Below are 18,769 nucleotides of genomic sequence, written 5' to 3'. Positions count from 1 at the left end.
GAATATAAATGTTACTTTTTTGGGAGCCAGTATGACTGTGACTACACAAGTAAATTTATTGCATTAAAAGCTCAGATGGACTGACTGACAACAGTTTGTGACAGAGAGCTGGTTAAATCTTCTTGCTGTTTGTGTCAGTGGTCAGGTTCCATTTAGGCTGGTGACCAGGATGTAACCCGCCTCTGGCATTTGGTCAGTGAGGATAAGCTCTAGCTCCCATGCGACACTAATGAGGATAAGTGTAATGGAATGGAATGTTTTGGAATAAAAAGGTTTGTCAAACATACATTAAAATAGACAATAATGTTTTCCCAGTGCATCTTGTAGTTGTTGGGGCACATATATATGGAACACTTTATTTAAAAAAAAAGTCTAAGTCTAAAGCCCTATTTTCATACCCAGCGCAAATCTAGTCTTCTTTCTTTTGACATTTTCACTAGAAAAGTGTCTTTGTTATGCCCTAATATGGGATGGAACATAGTTGACTCCCGGCCAATCGCAGCAGCATCTTTCATTTGCATTAAAATTAAGGCGGTCCGGAATGCACGCCATGCTTGATATTAAGGAAGCAAATTGACTCGCTAGGCTTGTGGATGGTGTAGTCATTCGAGCATGGGCGTGGGCAATTGGAGACTGCATTGTATCCAATTCCGACATAATTTGAATTTCCCTGCTTGTTATGTATTATTCAAATTTTTTTGAGATAGAGAATTTTGAACTTTTTGTTGTTGTAAATTCTAATCCTCAAAATGTTTGCCCAAAAAAGTAAGGATTTTAATTCATGCTTTGCGTACTTTATGTGATAAAAACAGTTTCACTTGTATTATGAACTGGGTTTTTGTTGATTTTTGGTTTTGGTCAGTTTTAGGCCCAGTTTAGACGGAAGCAAAGCCGGCTTTGTTCTTCAAACAAATCTCGTACACACGGAAGCATTTCAAGACTTGCGTGTGTCCAAAAGAAGACGCTGAGGATGTTTAACGGCTATACTGTATATGCCAAGTCTGGAGTGGCGCTGTAGCGCAGCCACTGGGAGTTAACAGAAAGCATAGAAGAAGAATCAGCAAAGAAGACAAACACTTTTTTTCCACAGAACAAACATGACTTTGCATGTATCGAAACAACATGAAAAAGACGAACACAGGAGAAGTGACAATGGCGGGTGATTCGAGTACAACACCGCTTGTTGAACGTGGGAATACAGAAGCAAAATATTTGCTGCAAAAGCATAAGCAACCTAAGGAGGCTGCGCAAAACGACTACGACACGGCTATTGTTGTTGACAGACTGTCGATTCGTGCGCAGTCATGCCAGAATTGGCGCATAAGTCATCAATCTACGACAATGCGTCGTCATCGAGCTGCGACCATTACTTCATCACTGGAGGAGTATCCTGCATATGGTGTCCAGACAGACGCGTATGGATGCATTTTGAAATCTTTCCACTCTGGAGCCCAGTTTAAAAAATTATCGGTGGACGAACGGCCTAAGCCATAAAAAACTTGTGAGGATACATTGAAACTGGCTTTCGTGTGGACGGGGCCTCTTGTCGGATCATTGTCAGTGTTATGTACTTTTGTTTGGTGATTGTGGTGTTCTCTAGTGTTTCTTTGTTACTTTGACTTTTGATCAGGATTTTGTCGATTTTGAATTTTGTTAATAAATCGTTTTGTTCAGTCTACCCTACACTCACTCCTGCATGGTTTCTCCTGCTTTCTTACATTTGGGTCCTCAATCGCAACATGTTTACTCTAAAAACAACTCTAAAAACAATTGGGTTAAAATAACCCAAATGGGGTCCAAAAGGGACCGATCCAACTTTTTGGGTTGGATAAATAATCTAATAAATTAAATTAACAACCCAAAAAGTTGCGTGGAGTGAATAACTCACAAAAAAACCCAATTTTTGGGGTTATTCATTTAATCCAAACCTGCTTTTTGACTCCATCCATCCATTTTCTTAACTGCTTGTCCTTGCTCTTTGGTTATTTTTTAACAACTGTTTTTTAAGTGTTCACTTTGAAATAACAAAGATCAAGTAAATTTTTTGTGGTTGTTTGTGGATAATTCACTTAACCCAACTTTTTGACCCCATTAAAAAAAAGTTTTTCTCTTTTTCTTTTTTTTCCTTCTCTTTTTTACCTCATTTGCTTATGTATATATATATACACACACACACACACACACACACACACACACACACACACACACACATATATATATATATATATATATATATATATATATATATATAATATATATATATATATATGACCAAACTACAATCAAGGGATTTTGGGGGTGTTAGGGTTATCTTGTGTAAAATAAATAATCCAGAAAATTGGGTTGGTCCCCTTTGACCCAATTTGGGTTATTTTGGACCCAACTGTTTTAGAGTGTACTGAAATACATTTACCCGGTAAGGTTTTCCATAATATTCAAATTTGTTGAGAAACACATGCACTGCACATCAGTACTTTTTAACCCCCAAACTCCAATCACAATGACGCAAATAGGCAATGAGACGCCCCGAAGCAGCATTTGGCTTCAGATGGGCAATTGAGATCCGAACCCCAAACAAAGATGCATGAATGGTGTTTGAAGCAAGATTGAATCAGAGAAAGCACTGTGATGAACCCTGAGCTGGTCTGGAAGTTTACTGTGTTGTCTGGGATCGATACCTCTTATCTCCTCTCTCTGACCTTGGGTTGACTCCAGCATAAGAGTGTTTTACATTGGTCAGCTCAGCTTCTCTTACAATTAACAGGAAGCTTTATCCTGCAGTGGGATTATGTCAAACACAAGGGGTCATGTTACACGCAGCTCTTCCACCCCCGTTGCTCCGAAGGCCTCCATTAAAATGGCTCAGATGAAAATTCACATTTGACTCTTGATGTTTTGTTGCTGATGGATTCAGGGCAGAAGTGAATAGAGTGGGAGATGAATTGTAAGGAGGAGAGATATAAAGCTATACTGGACTTGAGGTTGAAGGGTGACTACTGTTACCACAACTTCGCACATCTGGGCTGACCTCTGCTTCAACCCTGCGGAATGTGATAAGAGTGAGGATCACGTGCGTGCGCGCGTGCATGTGTGTGCATTTGTGTGGAAAGGCTGACTTCTTCACATTCTGTCATAGACTGGAGACGGTTCTGCCCTCCAAATAGCGGGTCTGCTTGTATTTTGTTCTTGAGGTACACTCAGATTTATCAATGTTATTGACCGTGGCTTACTGGCAAAGATTGGTAGGTTGTTTTCATGTAGTCTCAATGTCAGCCACAATGAACAAGAACAAAGACAAAGGAGTAATAAAGGTCTAGACCACTACTAACTTTACTGTTTTAATGAGATTTGACAGGAATTTTGGCATTAGCAAACTGGAATTATTGGGACACTAATACTGATTAGTCTTTTGAAAAAATATGTAAAATATTTTTTTGAGTAATGAATGTGCATAAATCAACTAACTGAAGGAGAATATACATTTTAGTTCACTATTAGCATTAGCATTAAGTTAGCAGACTAAATGCTAAGCTATGTGTACGTGTGTCTATAATTCTACTAGTATTATGTTTGGATTGACAATAAATTTAAACTGGAAATGGTATAAAACAGCTTGAAGCTTCTTTTTTGAATAATTGTTAAGCAGTTCAGAAAATGGATGGACAATTTTCTTCAAAGTGCTGCTTATTGTGAATTGAGTTGCGTTGACTTCACTTCCACCATACAAACACAAGATTACGAATGCAAGTCAAAGCAAAACAGCTGAATGGTGACTCAGATGTGTCACTCGTATCTCAAGACTGTACCTTACAATGTTGTGGAACTGTGAGTGAAGCATTGACCACTGCATTAGTTTGCGAGTATCCAGTTGCCCATGAGCCAACACTCATCTTTTGAATCCAAGTTTGAACAATATCACAAAATATCAGAGGTGGTCGCATCAAAGAATTTTGACGTTATTTGGGACACCTGTCTGTCATTGTCAAGCCATTATTATTTCTAAGCTAAACCAAACTGTAATCATCAGTCTGTCATCATTATTTCAACTGCGCTCCCATCTTCGCTAAATTACAGCCACCATTTTAAGACCATCAGTATATTTTGCCGGTCCGCCAGTCCATCTTCGTCATCGTTATTAGTGTGAAGAACTGGTGAGTGGTGAAATAATGTTTTTACATATAATCGAACTTTATCAAGTGACGCGACCAGCTCAAATTAAATATTAAAAATTAGATTTTTTTACCTTTCATGGTTTTGGAAGAGTTCTTTTTCTTCTTCATCTCCTCCATCTTCTCTTAGTTGATTAGCGGTTTGCAGCCTTCATACTATGTGTGGCTTGACCCCGCTGTAGTCTATATTCTCTCAACTCTTCACAGCAATAGAAGTAGAAAACATTTCCCCCCAATAAACTATCAAAAAGAACGGTTTGGGGTGAACAGTCAGCAAAATGGGAGTCCATCAGTCGATTCTGGCCTGATTATTGACCATTATGTTGGTCATCAAAGCTTAGTCCGTCAATTTCTTTCTAAATTTTCCATCATTCGTCATTAAAACAGGCACCCATCATTGATGGATTGACAGACCTTCCATCAATAATGACGGAATGCCCACCTCTGCAAAATACCATTAGGGGCAGCGCACTTATCAAATAAACACTCTCAGAAATAAATGTCAAACTCTGCTCTTCAATGTCTAGTAATAATGTACCCAAATAGCCAACATAATAAAAGGGATTTTAATTTAATAAATGAATAAGAAATGATAAAACAATAAATAGATAATTAAAATATAAAATAAATAAAATAAACTAATATAAAATAAACATAAAACATAAAATAAAAATAAAAGAAATAAATAATAAATAAATAATTGTGCTTAAGCTAGAGGTTGCTTACATGCCAATGGACAAACTAACAGCTATTAGAAAAATGCGGTTGTTTGTTTATATTCAAACCTCAGCTCCTACAGCAAAGGTGAGTGACTTCATGTACTCTGTGATCTCTAGATTGCATTTCCAGCTGGCACCCTCATACTGGTCTATGGAGACTGCAATCTTCTTCATCTCTCATCTACAAACAATTTTGGACGACAAATGCCCATGTGAAGGAAACTAGAATATAATATTCATCTATGTATCTGTTTGTTTGTTGATGCATGTAGTATATTTATTATTATCATTATTGGCTTTTGTGTATTATATGCGATGAGTTGGCTCGAGTTGAGTTGACATGAGTCCAAGTGGCAAGACTTGGCACCATATTGTATGTACCTGTTTCTGAGACTGTATGTCGTCAAGGTCATCCGATGACAAAAAGGAAAAGGAAAAATGACTCATTCTTTTCAGAATCATCTGCTTTGATGACTCTGATCCATCTGCAATTCATAAAGCGCTCATTAAGGGAGGCCGTTGGTGGCTTTGTGCCACAATGACACAGCGCATGGTGCAACTTATGTTTTTGTGTTTTCGACAATGGCATGTAAATTGGCATGCAAATCAAAGAAGAATGCCTGCCACAACATTGGACGTTCTGCACAAAGAAATGAATGCTGATTCATGTTTTCCCCCCAAAATTCGATATGCGTTAAGTAACTTCAGCATGCTTGTTTTTGTTTTAAACCCGGAAGCAAATTGGAAAGAAATGAAATCCAAACAGTCCTGATTTGGCTTTCACCTTGTGGTTTTGCAATTAACTGGGGTTCAGGTGTGGTTGGTCAGGATCTGTTTTGGAGGCGATCATCACCAGGCGCAGACGGGTGGGGCAGCTCGGCTCTCATTAAGACCCTCCCTGGAGACCCTGGGCACCTCTATGATGAATGTCTCTTGGAAATGGCCAGGGCACAGCCACAATAGACCGACCCTTTAATGGTCCCCCATACAGAGGCAATGAGAGGCCTCCTAATAACACACTCATGCATACAGACTCATATTTATGCACTCAAATTTGGACATGTCTCATAAATAACACAGTCAATGCTCTTTTCCTCTCATAAGATCACCAATTTAACAGAGTAAATGTTTACACATTTGATTCACCAACGACTATTATACACAATCCATTGCTACATATTCCATCTGATTTCATATTTTCCAACACATGACACAGCATGCCACTGATGGGGCTCTAGTGGGTCCTGACTTCCCCATTTTCCACCTGCCACTCTTGTTTCCAGCTGAGTCCCGGGGCTGCGTTATTACCCTCAGTCTAATTCTCTGTCCCCTTGTATTCACACCTCCTTGTGTCAATCACACTCTCATCCTAGTGGACACTGTTGGGTGCAGACGATGCATAGTTACCCTAAGCCCCCATGAAGATCAATAGCCAGTGGCTTTGGCGAGTCTAGCGTATAAACCCACCAGGGAGTATGGATGAAATATTGAGAAATTGCTAACTAAAGAGAGCTTCCTCAAAGGCAAACAGAGACTTATGATAAACTGCCGGCTAATCCTTGTGTTCATCATATTGGATGTTTGATCTTTCACTCAAAGTGCCAATCAATTCAGTTAAAAGGCAGATTGCTTTGGTCAGGGATTTCACTGTCACGGTACTAGCTGGTTCTTATAAAGGAGAAAAGGGGGAGAAAAAAAGTGTTTTCAAGATAAAGTTGTAAAAAAGTTCAAGTACATTCAAGAATACTTAGGCTAATATATAAATATTATATTAAATAATTTTCTTCCATAAGGCCACGGGGTATTGACTTGCACATCTGCAACTTAAAAGTTTTTTTTTTTGTATTTGACCTACATTATACCAATATGTTCAAAAATTAAGTTAGTAAACATTGTTTATTTATATTTTTTATGACTTATTATTATTTCTGCGGTGCAAGATTTCTTAATCATTTTTACCCTTAATGCCACATGGTATGCTCAATTTCAAGTCAATACCCTATAGCATTATGGGAGAAAACACTTAGTCTTTAGCCTACACGTATGTTCGAACATACATTCAAATACGTTCAAACATACTTTGTATTTCCAAATATGTTTAAATTTATTTGCAAGTAGTTTAAACATATTAAATTAGGGTTGTCACAATACTGAAATTTGAAATTCGATATCAATACCCAGGAAAATACGCGATACTTTATACCATTTTCGATACCACATAGATAAAAAAAGAAAGACAAATTCTTTAAAAATGCCTAGAATTTTTTTTTAACATGAAAAAAAAAAGACTTTTTACAAGTTATAAATAACACAAATGAAAGAATACCTCATCCAAAAATTGCCATATTAACAAAATTTTGGGTTGTCTGAGGTAAAAACACACATAGGAAACATCAATAAGAAAAAATTGAGGTGGTTAACTTTACAAGTAAACAATAATCAGAATTTGATTAGATTTGATTTTGACTATGTGTTTATTTTAATGGATAATAACCAAACAACATTTACTGAGCATAAAGCTAACAGCGTCTATCGTGGATTCTGGCCACTGTCCGCACTAACATCATTAATCAGTATAATACAGTAAGGTAAAGGATGAATACAATAAATGCATTCAAACATATTTAAATACGTTTAAACATATTGACAAATATGTTGCAATGTATTTGCCACTTAAATAAGTTTACTCCACATTGGCAGTTCCAGGCTTCCATAAACCATGACTGGGAAGCAGGTCCCAGGCAATTTGGGTGAGAGAAAATCCAAGCCAAGAGTGTTAGAATCCTGAACCTCAAAAGTGTGAGGCATACGTGCTATCACTTTGCTGCCAGTGAGATGTGAAAAATAAAACTCTAGGAGCTCCTAAATGGACATAAATTACTAATACTGTGAAATCTGGAGTTGGGTATTTGTGAACTGTTTAAAATCTAAGCTAGAGATGTGGTTCAGATGAACCCAGATTTAAACATGGATGGCAAAGTTTCATAAGCAGAAAAAGAATTCAAGATGTTGCTTAAAAACTTTCTCATGAATTGCAAAATACAGTAAATCCTCTGAGTCGCAGCCATCTTCCAGGCAGTTTTCCCCTTTTCTCTCCACATAATGAGGGGTGAGGTACCCCCCAACCACCTCCGAAGGCTGATGCCAAATAGATGCAAATCCAGTCAAACTGAACTCTTATAATGGTTGCCATCACTTTGAATTCCATCACAACAATCAATAATTAAACTTCACAATCATTGCTTGCATTCATTCACATGATTGGAAGGTTTCGCCGCATCATGTCTCAGTGAGCATCACAATGCCACAGTGGCCCCATTGAAATAAATGAGAAGGGCAATAGTTCAGTCCTCTATCTCAGGCAACCCAAAGCGTGAATAGAAATGTTCTGAATTTCCATTTTGAGACAAGCACTCACCCTTATTCCCAGTGGGAACAACAGTGGAATATTTAAAACAAAGTACACACATATCAAAAATAGGGGTATCAAAACTAGTGCATTCATTTTTAGTTCATTTAAAGTTCCTTTAACATCATTAATTTTTTAAACACGTGATTAATGACCGCCCCTGACTTGGAAAGCTTGTACTAGGGGAATTCCAGTCGCAACGCAGCAGACATGTCCATGTCAAAATTGTGCAGTAATACATTTAATAACAATGCATATATTTGTGGAGACTGGGGTCAAGTTGTATTTTATGATTTTTAAAATGTGCAGAATTTCACAAGTTAAAGATCTCCATGTTAAAGATTAGATATCTCTTAACATGAAAAGAAAAATGCACTGTGCTGTCACCAACGTCTTACAAATGCCATCTAGTGGCAGAAATATGACCTAAACACAAATCAATATCGCACTAGTTTTTTACAGTGCAGTACATCTTTTTCATTTTTACAAAATTTTATGAATTATTATAAAATTACTGTATCAATGACTAAAATATACTGCCATATTTCTATAAATTATTTTACAATTTTAAAAATGTGCAGAATTTCACAAGTTACTTCATGTTAAATATTAAATAGCTCTTAATATGAAATGAAAATTGCACTGAGCTGTCACCAATGTCTTACAAATGCAATAATGCCACCTAGTGGCAGAAAAATGACATCAACACAAATCCATATCACACAAATTTTTTTTACAGTGAAGTACATCTTTTTAATTTTAACAAAATTTTATGAATTATTATGAAATTACTGTATCAATGACTAAATGATGCAGCCATATTTATATTAATTTAAATTTTTTTCTACTTTTATGTTAAGAGTATGAAAACTTAGGAAAATATTTTATTGTACATTTACAACAGATATAAAATTTGCAGTTAATCACGAGTTAACTGTTGAAGTCATGCGATTAATTATGATTACAAATTTTAATTGCCTGACACCCTTAATTGGCTAAATTTGAGTTTTTTTCCTCTCATCCGATTGATTACTGAAATTGCCTGATTGACGGATGTTGCTAAAAGATTATTCTAATCGATGCTACTGTTGTTGAGGTGCATGAGTGATTTCTCCTTTCCGATCTAGCCCCCAAAAAACTGTTGAATATTTACAAACACAAGGCTACTTTTTTTTTTAGTTCCACAACAGAGAAGTTTGCATCATATCAGCAGTAATTTTTACAGAAAATTTTATAATTCTTACAAGAAGCACATTTCCCACCACTTAAACCTAAACTAGTGGATGAGGGTGACTATGATAATGTACTAAAATTGAGACTGAATTTTAAATTGACGGATAAAATTAATACTCGATAGCTTATCCATCATACTCCTGTCCCCCATTGGGTCATCAGAGTTCAGTACTCTCCCCCTGCCCAGCAACCCACTCCATAGAAAAAGGCTGCTTCAACTACAGTCATAAAGGTCCTTCAACACTGAAAGTCTTTTCTCTGACCTCTCTGACCTCTAGAGAGCATCTGTGGTATTGCTCCCGTCAAATTTGTTGTTTAGTTGGACACCCAGGTACTTAAACCTTATGACTCGTTCCCGATGAGCGAGTGCAGTGTGAAAAGGGCTTCATGTGATCGTGTGGGAACAGCATTAAGGCAGAATTAAATATCTGCACCACAGATTCGCGTTTTAAAAATGTTTCCGCTAGATGTGGGAGTGGTCGTAGAGCGGCCACTGATGGCCTCTGCCAACATCGGGCACCAGGTAGAACTTGCAAACAAAGAAAGGCAGATGTTGAGATTTAAACCCTGAACCTCAGAACTTATTTTCAACATAAATTTTTCCTTCATTGTTTATATATATATATATATATATATATATATATATATATATATATATATATACATATATATATATATATATACATATATATATTATTTTGTTATACTTAACATGTTTGTTGTTCCCAACCCAAGCAATCTTACTGTTAGTGGTTATAGTTGTAAGTAATCACTGTGGCCTCATTCAAATTACACTCAACATTTCATAAATCAAAGGAAGTATAGAAGCAAGTTTAAATAATGCACAAATTAACTCTTTTTTGTTGTTGTTGTCAGTCGATCAGTGTCTGCCGAAAACACATAAAATGACACATCATCTTTTTATGTTGTTCTTGAGGGCACTAATTAGTTCTTTGTGTTAAGGTAATGACATGGTGGAGGCGGTATGGGGGGAACTCTTGGCTCCTGGCTATTCACAGACAGATTGCTAATGGGGATGTATTTGTATCCGCTGCCATCATTCCTTCATCCGTCACCCAACCCTTTCATTTAGAACACTCTCACAAACACACCAGGGTCCATAATGTCTGATAGCCGAACATAAGTTTGTGTATCTACAAAAAAGCACTAAGAGCAGAAGCTTGCTTGAAAAAAGCCTGAGTTAGTGATTTGAAAATCGGTATACATGTCTGTGAGTACGTGCAGACTGTAAGGCTCCTGCTGCTCAGGCTATTGGAAGGACAAAGGAAGTCTGCAGACTGCGTGTCTTCTGGTCCGATCAAATGTATTCACTGTGTGTGTGTGTGTGTGTGTGTTGTGTGTGTGTGTGTGTGTGTGTGTGCGCGCACGCGCGTGTGTGTGTGTGTCAGATTCATAAGCAGCTTTGGGAGGTGGCTGTATTGATGGCTTCTTTAGTTACAAGCACATAGGAAACCTTTGCCGATAAGAGAGTCATGACGGAGCATCCACATCTCCTCATGTGTCCCCAATGTGTACGTCTTCTACTTTTGGGATGCATAAACATTGACTGTGTCTGTGGTAATAGCTTATTGTGTAAAAACAAGAAAGTGCTTCCTTCATTATGCCTTTAATATCTGCAGTATGTTTGTTTATATTGTTTTATTGTCACACAAATACTCTACCTTGGATAACAGCTGGTGAAGCGTCCTTCTTACATTTAACTCAGTGATGGGCAACTGTGGAGCCTTGATTAAAAACAAACCAAAAAATGTAAAAATTGTGGGGACATTTAAAAAAAAAAAACAACACAAATTTTTGTAAAATGTATATTGAATGCTTAGAAAACTAAGCATTCAATATACATTTTTCATGAAAAAACGGTTAAAAAATGAAAAGAAAATATTGAACAAAAAAAATAAATCTGAATATTGACGCCTTCTTAAAATATTTTTTCATAAAAAATAAAAATATTTTTTTTTCATATTTTTCAGGAACCAAAAAAATTAACCATTTGCATCGTGAGATGATTGAGGCAAAAAAATATTTTTTTGCAAAAAAATTACTTAGGCAATTATTTTAATAGGGTGACGATATGAAAATTTGTGGATGCCAAACTCCGGAAATGCTTTGACTGTAGTTTATGTTGTAATATCACCATTCACCACTAGATGGAAGCTATGGCTTAGTTACACCAGAGCTGTAGATAGAGAGCGTTTGGCCAACTCGGTTTCAGAGCTACTACGCTGTGATTGGTCAACTGCTGGTCACATGACATGGACGCCATGTTGTTACCTTGCTGCTGCGTTCTCAGACCTTGGTGCTCAGCATGGTGTTGCTCACAACGACCAGGCATTGGTATTATGATGCATCGGTTCACTGGAGACCTACAGAAGAGGAAATTGTGGGAAGTGAAAGTCAAATGAGAGGACTGGAACGCAAATAACACTTCATTGTTGTGTAAAGTCAAGTAAAATAACATGATTTGAAGTAGGTGGGACTGCACAATGCAGCCTTCGACCTTTTATCAAGGGTTATCATTGAAAATAAAATATAATTGAATCTAATTATAAGCCTGTACAAAGTAAGTGGACTTAAAATAAAATTATTATCGATTTTTTTTTCACACTTGATAAAACAGGGCCCATAATGTGGAAATTAGTTATTGTGGATTCTGTGTTGTAAATAAAAGTTCTAAATATTGTACATGCACAATTGAAAGCCATTGCTAAAAATTAAAAATACATTTGGTTGTCAGCTACACTGAAATATGTTTAAATTTAAATTTAGGACCATATATTCATTATGACAAACAAAATACAGAGGAATCTGTTATGATACCGAGGTACCATGAAAAATTGGCTTCATTATCAAGTATCTTTCTTGTTATATCAGGAGCCAAAGACAGGAGATGAAGCAAATACATGTAATCAGATCTCTTATTTCAACATATATATGTTATGTAACACACTGATACATTTCCAGCATTCACAACATTGAAAATCAAAACACATGTACAGTAAAAATATACCATATACAGTACTAGTAATAGCCTGCATCATACATGCAGTGTATTCCTTATATTATCGGCTTGTCAAATACATCAAATGTTAAAAAATACAAGGAGAAAATATAAAAGAAACTGTACACCTAGTTTGTGAAAGAAAGTTATTTAGTGTTTTGCGTGCAAAACGATAGGCACACTCATGGGCTACACGCTTGAGCGCACACTCACTCCTGTGGCCGAGGGTAACAACATGGCGTCCGTATTTTCAGTTGGCTTTGAGTTACGCATGCACATGTCATACACTGGCCTTTGCTACAACATGAATAGGCCTAATATAGATGTTTTGCAGATTTAGAAGGATATGCATTACAAACGTAGTAGCTCAATAATTTTGCACTTTTGAGTTAGTTAATTTTTGTGAAAAAAATGCACAAAATGAGTTCTTGCACTTAATGTTATTTTGCTGTTCAGCAGTTTTTTGCCATCCTTGAATGGTCTTGTTATCCAAGAGAACCTTTGGGACTGGAAAAAAAAATCACATTATATGTGTGTGTGTTTTTAATTGTTTGCTTTAAACCTTTTGTTGTAGATCTTTTATACATGCATTAAGAAATGCATGATGAAAAATGAAATATCTTAAGAGCATGGCTTTTGCACATATTTTGATTTTGTTCATATCTAAAATGGCATTTTTGTCTTACATTTGATCAGGAAGTTGTGGTCCTTAGTGGTCCCAGTGAAAAATTGCAGCCCCCTCCAGCATTTAAATTGCTCAATCCTGAACTGTTCTTGTTCCTGAAGAAAAAAAAAATACTCAACTTTCAGTCACACTGTATTGTTATTGTAAAATTATGAGCAACTAATGTAAACAAATGTTCCTTCCTGTGTGGAATTTTAGATCTAGCCTAGTTAAATCCTAAAAGGAATATCTGGTCTTTTCTCTCCAATGATGACAAATCCTGTATAAATTACTTTGCTGTAATCATAGGCATGTTTCAGGAGTGTCTTCTAGTTTCATCTCAATAAAAGGAATCCAATAACACCATGGGCAACAAGCAAAATGCACTCGATCATGTCAAATCAATCACACAATAATAATAGACCTTTGTCAACAATTGACATCTAGAGCAATAATACGAGATGCTGATTCAGTGTTAAGATGCTGCTTGGTCAGTCAGTCAGGTGTGTGGCAGGTGTACCAGCAGATGTCTCCGTCTGGTCCTGTGGGGCCTTTTGAGTCATTTCTCTCTAAACGAGTCCCATCTGCTTAGCGTCTAGCTGGAGTCCAGACAAGCACATAGTTTGACATGCAGTCAAATTTGCCAGCCGCATTTCTGTGGTTATTGTTTCTAATGTTAGCTAAATAACATTGTCAATTAACACTTTGAGTGAGACACTCATTTGTCTCAGTGCCAAGTTAAACATGCCTGCCTAAATACGGCATGGTTCGGGGGAAAAAGCTTGTTTGGCTTTGTCTTAAATAGTGCAATACGATAAGTGGTAAGACAAACATTTGTGGTTTTAGCAAGCCATTTTGAGTTTGAATTTGACTAATACTATATTAAACTTATGTGGGCAGCACTTGAATTGTCTTGACATAATTTAATCTACTTTGCAGGACTATGATGCCGAAAGCACTGGACGGCCAGATCGTAATGGAGAAGACGCCGCGCTACTTTGTTACTGTGGAAACGCCAGCGAGAGTTCACGCAATGTCGCAAGAGGTGAAACTGATCGTGGTCGTGCGGGACCCGGTGACCCGAGCTATATCTGACTACACGCAGATCATCTCCAAGACACCAGACATCCCTCCTTTTGAAAGCCTTGCTTTCAAGAACCGTACCACAGGTGAGGCTATCGCAGTAATAGATCAGCTTCAACCAATATGAAGTTTTGGGGGGAGTAGCAGCTGCTCCATTGCGACCAAGTCGAACTATCCTTGATCGGAATCGCAATGGCCAACAGAGGAAGAAAAAATGGGTAGCCTGGTGGGTCGTTATCAGCGCCTCAAATTTCTTAGATGGGAAAAGATAACATGGTCAAGGCACCGCACCTCCATCTCACCTTGGTCCTGTGTCATCAACATGTGAATAACTTTTTATTTTACAATCATCACTATGCAAATTAGAAATTACATTAATCATCATCCAACCCTAATGAGGGCAAGGGGCATAAAAAATGGATGAATGGAAAGTTTTTGAACAATTTTTAATACAAATATGGTATTGGTTCTCATTGGTTCTCTTAATCTGTGATATGCATGGTTGGGACCCAAGTAAAGACAAGCAAGAAGACAGGAAAGGAAAAAAGTAGTTTATTTTATAAAAACAAACAAACAATAACACTTAAAACAGGGAGCATGCAGTTATCAAAGTATTAAATTAGCAAGTCCAGAAGAAACAAAAACAAACACTAGGATAATTAAGAACTGACAAGAACTGTATTTAGTAATAGTAACGTAGTGGTAGAGTGTCCGCCTGAAAACTGTGAGGTAGTGGGTTCAATCCCCGGCAGGGTTATATCAAAGTCTATAAAAATGGGACCTATTTGCTTCCCTCCTTGACTCTCAGCATTATGGGTTGGAATTGCAGGGTTAGATCACCAAATGATCTCAGAGCGAAAGCCTCTGCTGCTCTTCACCGCTCCCTCAGTGGATGGGTCGAATGCGGGACGAATTTCACCCCACTTAGATGGGCGTGACAATCAGTGATCCTTTCTTTTATTATTATTATTGTTTTAATTTATCATTAACATTATGCCTTTTTATTTTCTATATATTTTGTATTATTATATAATCAAATTATATGTGCTAATGGAGATCCAATAAACAACAACCACAACCACAAGTCGCAGAAGCAGCAAGCTCAATGATGAAGCGACCAGGACAGAAAGAAACCATTAAACTAATGTTACATTCGGGGAAGGCGAGAATTCGGCTTGTCCCAGAGCTGACCTCAAAGCGTTTGAGGCGAATGTAATGAGCAAAGATGGCTGATTCTGATAAATTGTCTGTTGTTCTGGTCAGTACAGATCATGGTGTGTTATGCCAAGTTCCTTATTTTGAATAACTAAATTAACATAATAATAGATAAAAAGATGTTTATAATAAATTATGTTTTTCCATTCACTGCCTGTCTCAATGGGGCTTGCCATTGTCGAGTGATGTCAGATTGAAGACCTAATCAGACCTTCCCGTTCAAAGGGGCATTGCAATGCACTTTTCCTGAACAGAGGTTGGAAAAGTCGGACTTCCCACCTTCCTTGAATGTAGCATTAATACAAGCAAACTGACAAGACAAGGAGGAACACTTGGACAAGATACGATCAGCATAGGCAACTTAATGGACATAGGCGTTGACGAGCACAGGTGGAAACAAAAAACCCTAACAAGAAAATGAAAACATGAATGACAGGAAAACAAGACAGACCACGAGACAAAACCAAATACAATCCAAACAAGAAAAACACATATCATGCTTCATCATTGTTGCACAAAGTATTTCATTTACATTAGAGCTAGAAATATCGCACAAGTGATTAAATTGTTCATTCATTAACTTGTCCAATAATTGCGCACTCTTAACTTTTATTGTCCATAGAGGACATAAAAAATAAACACATAAAACTACATATGTATGGAAAGGTCTGATGCCACTGAACATTATGAGTGGTCAAAAGTACAAAAACAAAAAAACAAAATCATAAAAAATAACTTAGTTATCACACTTACAAAGTGTGTCCAAATTTTGGACAAAATACCCCATATGAGGTAAAAATGTTTTCAGGCCCCTAGGATTTTAAATTAGAGCTAGGGAAATATCACACAAAGTAATTAAATTGTTTATTTTTTAACTTGTCTAATTATCCTTTTGACATTTTACATTGCCATTCAATTTGGGTAGACGAGCGATAAGATCAGAAAAATGTATAAGAGCAATTCTGCTGATATACAGTGCTGTGTCTACTTTTATATTGGATTGTGTACTGAATGACAAAGCAAAACACTCCCTAATCAGAAAGGCAATGGTTGACATTCAGTAATGTACTTTATCTGTTTCAGGTCAGATTGATGCTCAATGGAGCCCTCTCTGGATCGGCCTATACGCCCAGCACCTAGAGCGTTGGCTGGCCTGGTTCCCCCGGAGCCAGGTCCATCTGGTCAGCGGCGAAAGGCTCATCTCTGATCCAGCTGGGGAAGTGGGGAAAGTGCAGGATTTTCTGGGACTCCAGAGGATCGTCACAGACAAACACTTTTACTTCAACAAAACTAAAGGTTTCCCCTGCCTCAAGAAGCCCGAGGGGAGCAGCAAACCCCACTGCCTGGGGAAGACCAAAGGGAGGACGCATGCCTCAATTGACGCGGACGTGATGCAGAAACTGAGGAATTTTTACAGGCCCCATAACCAGCGTTTTTATCAGATGGCGGGGCAGGACTTTGGGTGGCAGTGAGGATGTCAAATAGTATTTTGTTAGCATAGAAAGCATTAATTAAAATACACATTTATTTTGTTGCTGCTCTTCCCTTGAGTACAGTTTGTCTCATTGACAACAGCCACATGTCAAAAAGTAGGAGATCCTTGTTTTCCATTATCATTTGGAAATGACTGGTTCTGATCAAGGTGTGTGTGTGTGTGTGTGTTTGTGTGTGCGTGTGTTTTCAGGTACCTGTAGTGGTACCATTTTTGTGAAAAGGTTCTTCCACGTAGGCCCTTAGACAGTTTTTGCTGGACCAGAGTCCAACGCAGTTGCCCAAAAATATCTTAAGCAGGCTCCACACATATCAATAATCTGGTCTAATTTGCGCTTAATTCCCCTCTTCCGATTAAAGTCAGCAAAGACTTGATTATCAGATATCCTGATCGGTTATAAAATCATAAAAATCTGAAATGGCAAACGTTCAACATTCTTATTGCAAATCTTGACATGTGAGGTTAACACCGTGTTGGCCTACATTTTATCAATATGTTTAAACGACTTTATAAATATGTGTATATGACTTTATAAATATGTTTAAATGACTTTATAAATATGTTTGAATGACATAGCCCAATCAAAACTGTTTACGCCACATTGGCAGTTCCATGCTTCCGTAGTTACCAGATGAGCTAGCGATTAGCTTCTATTTTTTCCCCCTTTTTTTTTGACTAGTTTTTCCTTTTCTTTGTATTCACAGTCTGGCTGCCCTGTGGCACCTTGCTGCCTCTCACAGCTCAATCTTAGTAATACGACAGACATCTGGTTTGGAAGCTCAAGATTGTCATTGGAGATCATTATGTGTGCGATGTCACAATCGTTAACGTGTTAAAAATACTGGATGTGTGAACCCGGTTTTATATATATATACAGTATATATATATATATATATATATATATATATATATATATATATATATATGTATATATATATATATATATATATATATATATATATATATATATATATATATATATATATATATATATATATATAAATGTAAGCTGATTTTTGCTTATTTTCCTGGTTCATCTATATAAAAATAAAAATAAATAAAACCACCACCCAGGTAGCTACATTAAGCATCCTAGCGGAAGTAATGCTAAAATACACAAGCAGCTAGTTGGTATAGGACGTAGTGGTACCCAATATCCATAATGAAGCACATGAATTTAGTTCCTTTTTACCTGTTTGTTATTTATCTCCACCAAGTCAATCAACACATACCCACTGAGTGACATCATCCCTGTATTGTTCCCGTAAAAGCGATGAATCTTTTATGTGGCAAACGACGAAGAGGGATGAGCGAGATAATCTTTAAATGAGCTCACGTTTGACTGAGTGGTTTTGTATTCTTGAATAATGAATGTGTCTAAATGGATGGAGGTGGTGGAAGTGATGTGCATCACTTGGCCTCTTAGCACGTGCAGGGCGGTTTGTGTGTTTGCGTCATGGCTCGGGTCACCACATGGGTGAATGTGAAGGCCAAATGGTCTTACAGATGGTAAACCCATACGTGACAAGTTCAGAACCACGCGCGGTCAAGTGAAATCATTGTTCTTTGGGTGTTTGAAGATGTCAGGCATTGTGCTGCCTACTTACAGGGTTTTATTTTTGCATGTATTTGCACTAGTTTGAAAACAAAAATAAAACTATTTTTAAGCAAAAAAAAAAAAAGTTGTAATGTTTTTTTTTACGGCTAGAAAAGGAGTTTTTCCATTCACGTCGCTCATATACGAAGACCCCATTTCAACCGGTAGG

At 37.2% G+C, this 18,769-nt stretch overlaps 1 protein-coding gene across 2 annotated transcripts in view; it reads left to right on the top strand.

The window, feature by feature from the left end:
• Nucleotides 1-17,895, top strand: part of hs3st3l (heparan sulfate (glucosamine) 3-O-sulfotransferase 3-like) — a 34,001-nt gene extending 16,106 nt beyond the window's left edge. For both annotated transcript variants that reach the window (XM_077551739.1, XM_077551738.1), the window contains 2 exons: nucleotides 14,153-14,382; nucleotides 16,595-17,895. In XM_077551739.1, the coding sequence (XP_077407865.1) occupies nucleotides 14,153-14,382; nucleotides 16,595-16,983 (619 nt within the window). In that variant the 3' untranslated portion in view covers nucleotides 16,984-17,895. The remainder of the gene's footprint in view (nucleotides 1-14,152; nucleotides 14,383-16,594) is intronic.
• The last annotated feature ends 874 nt before the right edge of the window (nucleotides 17,896-18,769 follow it).

This window comes from Vanacampus margaritifer, chromosome 18, assembly GCF_051991255.1.
Source record: "Vanacampus margaritifer isolate UIUO_Vmar chromosome 18, RoL_Vmar_1.0, whole genome shotgun sequence".
Taxonomy (NCBI): Eukaryota; Metazoa; Chordata; class Actinopteri; order Syngnathiformes; family Syngnathidae; genus Vanacampus; species Vanacampus margaritifer.
The sequence above is the reverse complement of the archived record's forward strand: the minus strand, read 5'-3'. Positions and strand labels throughout refer to the sequence as shown.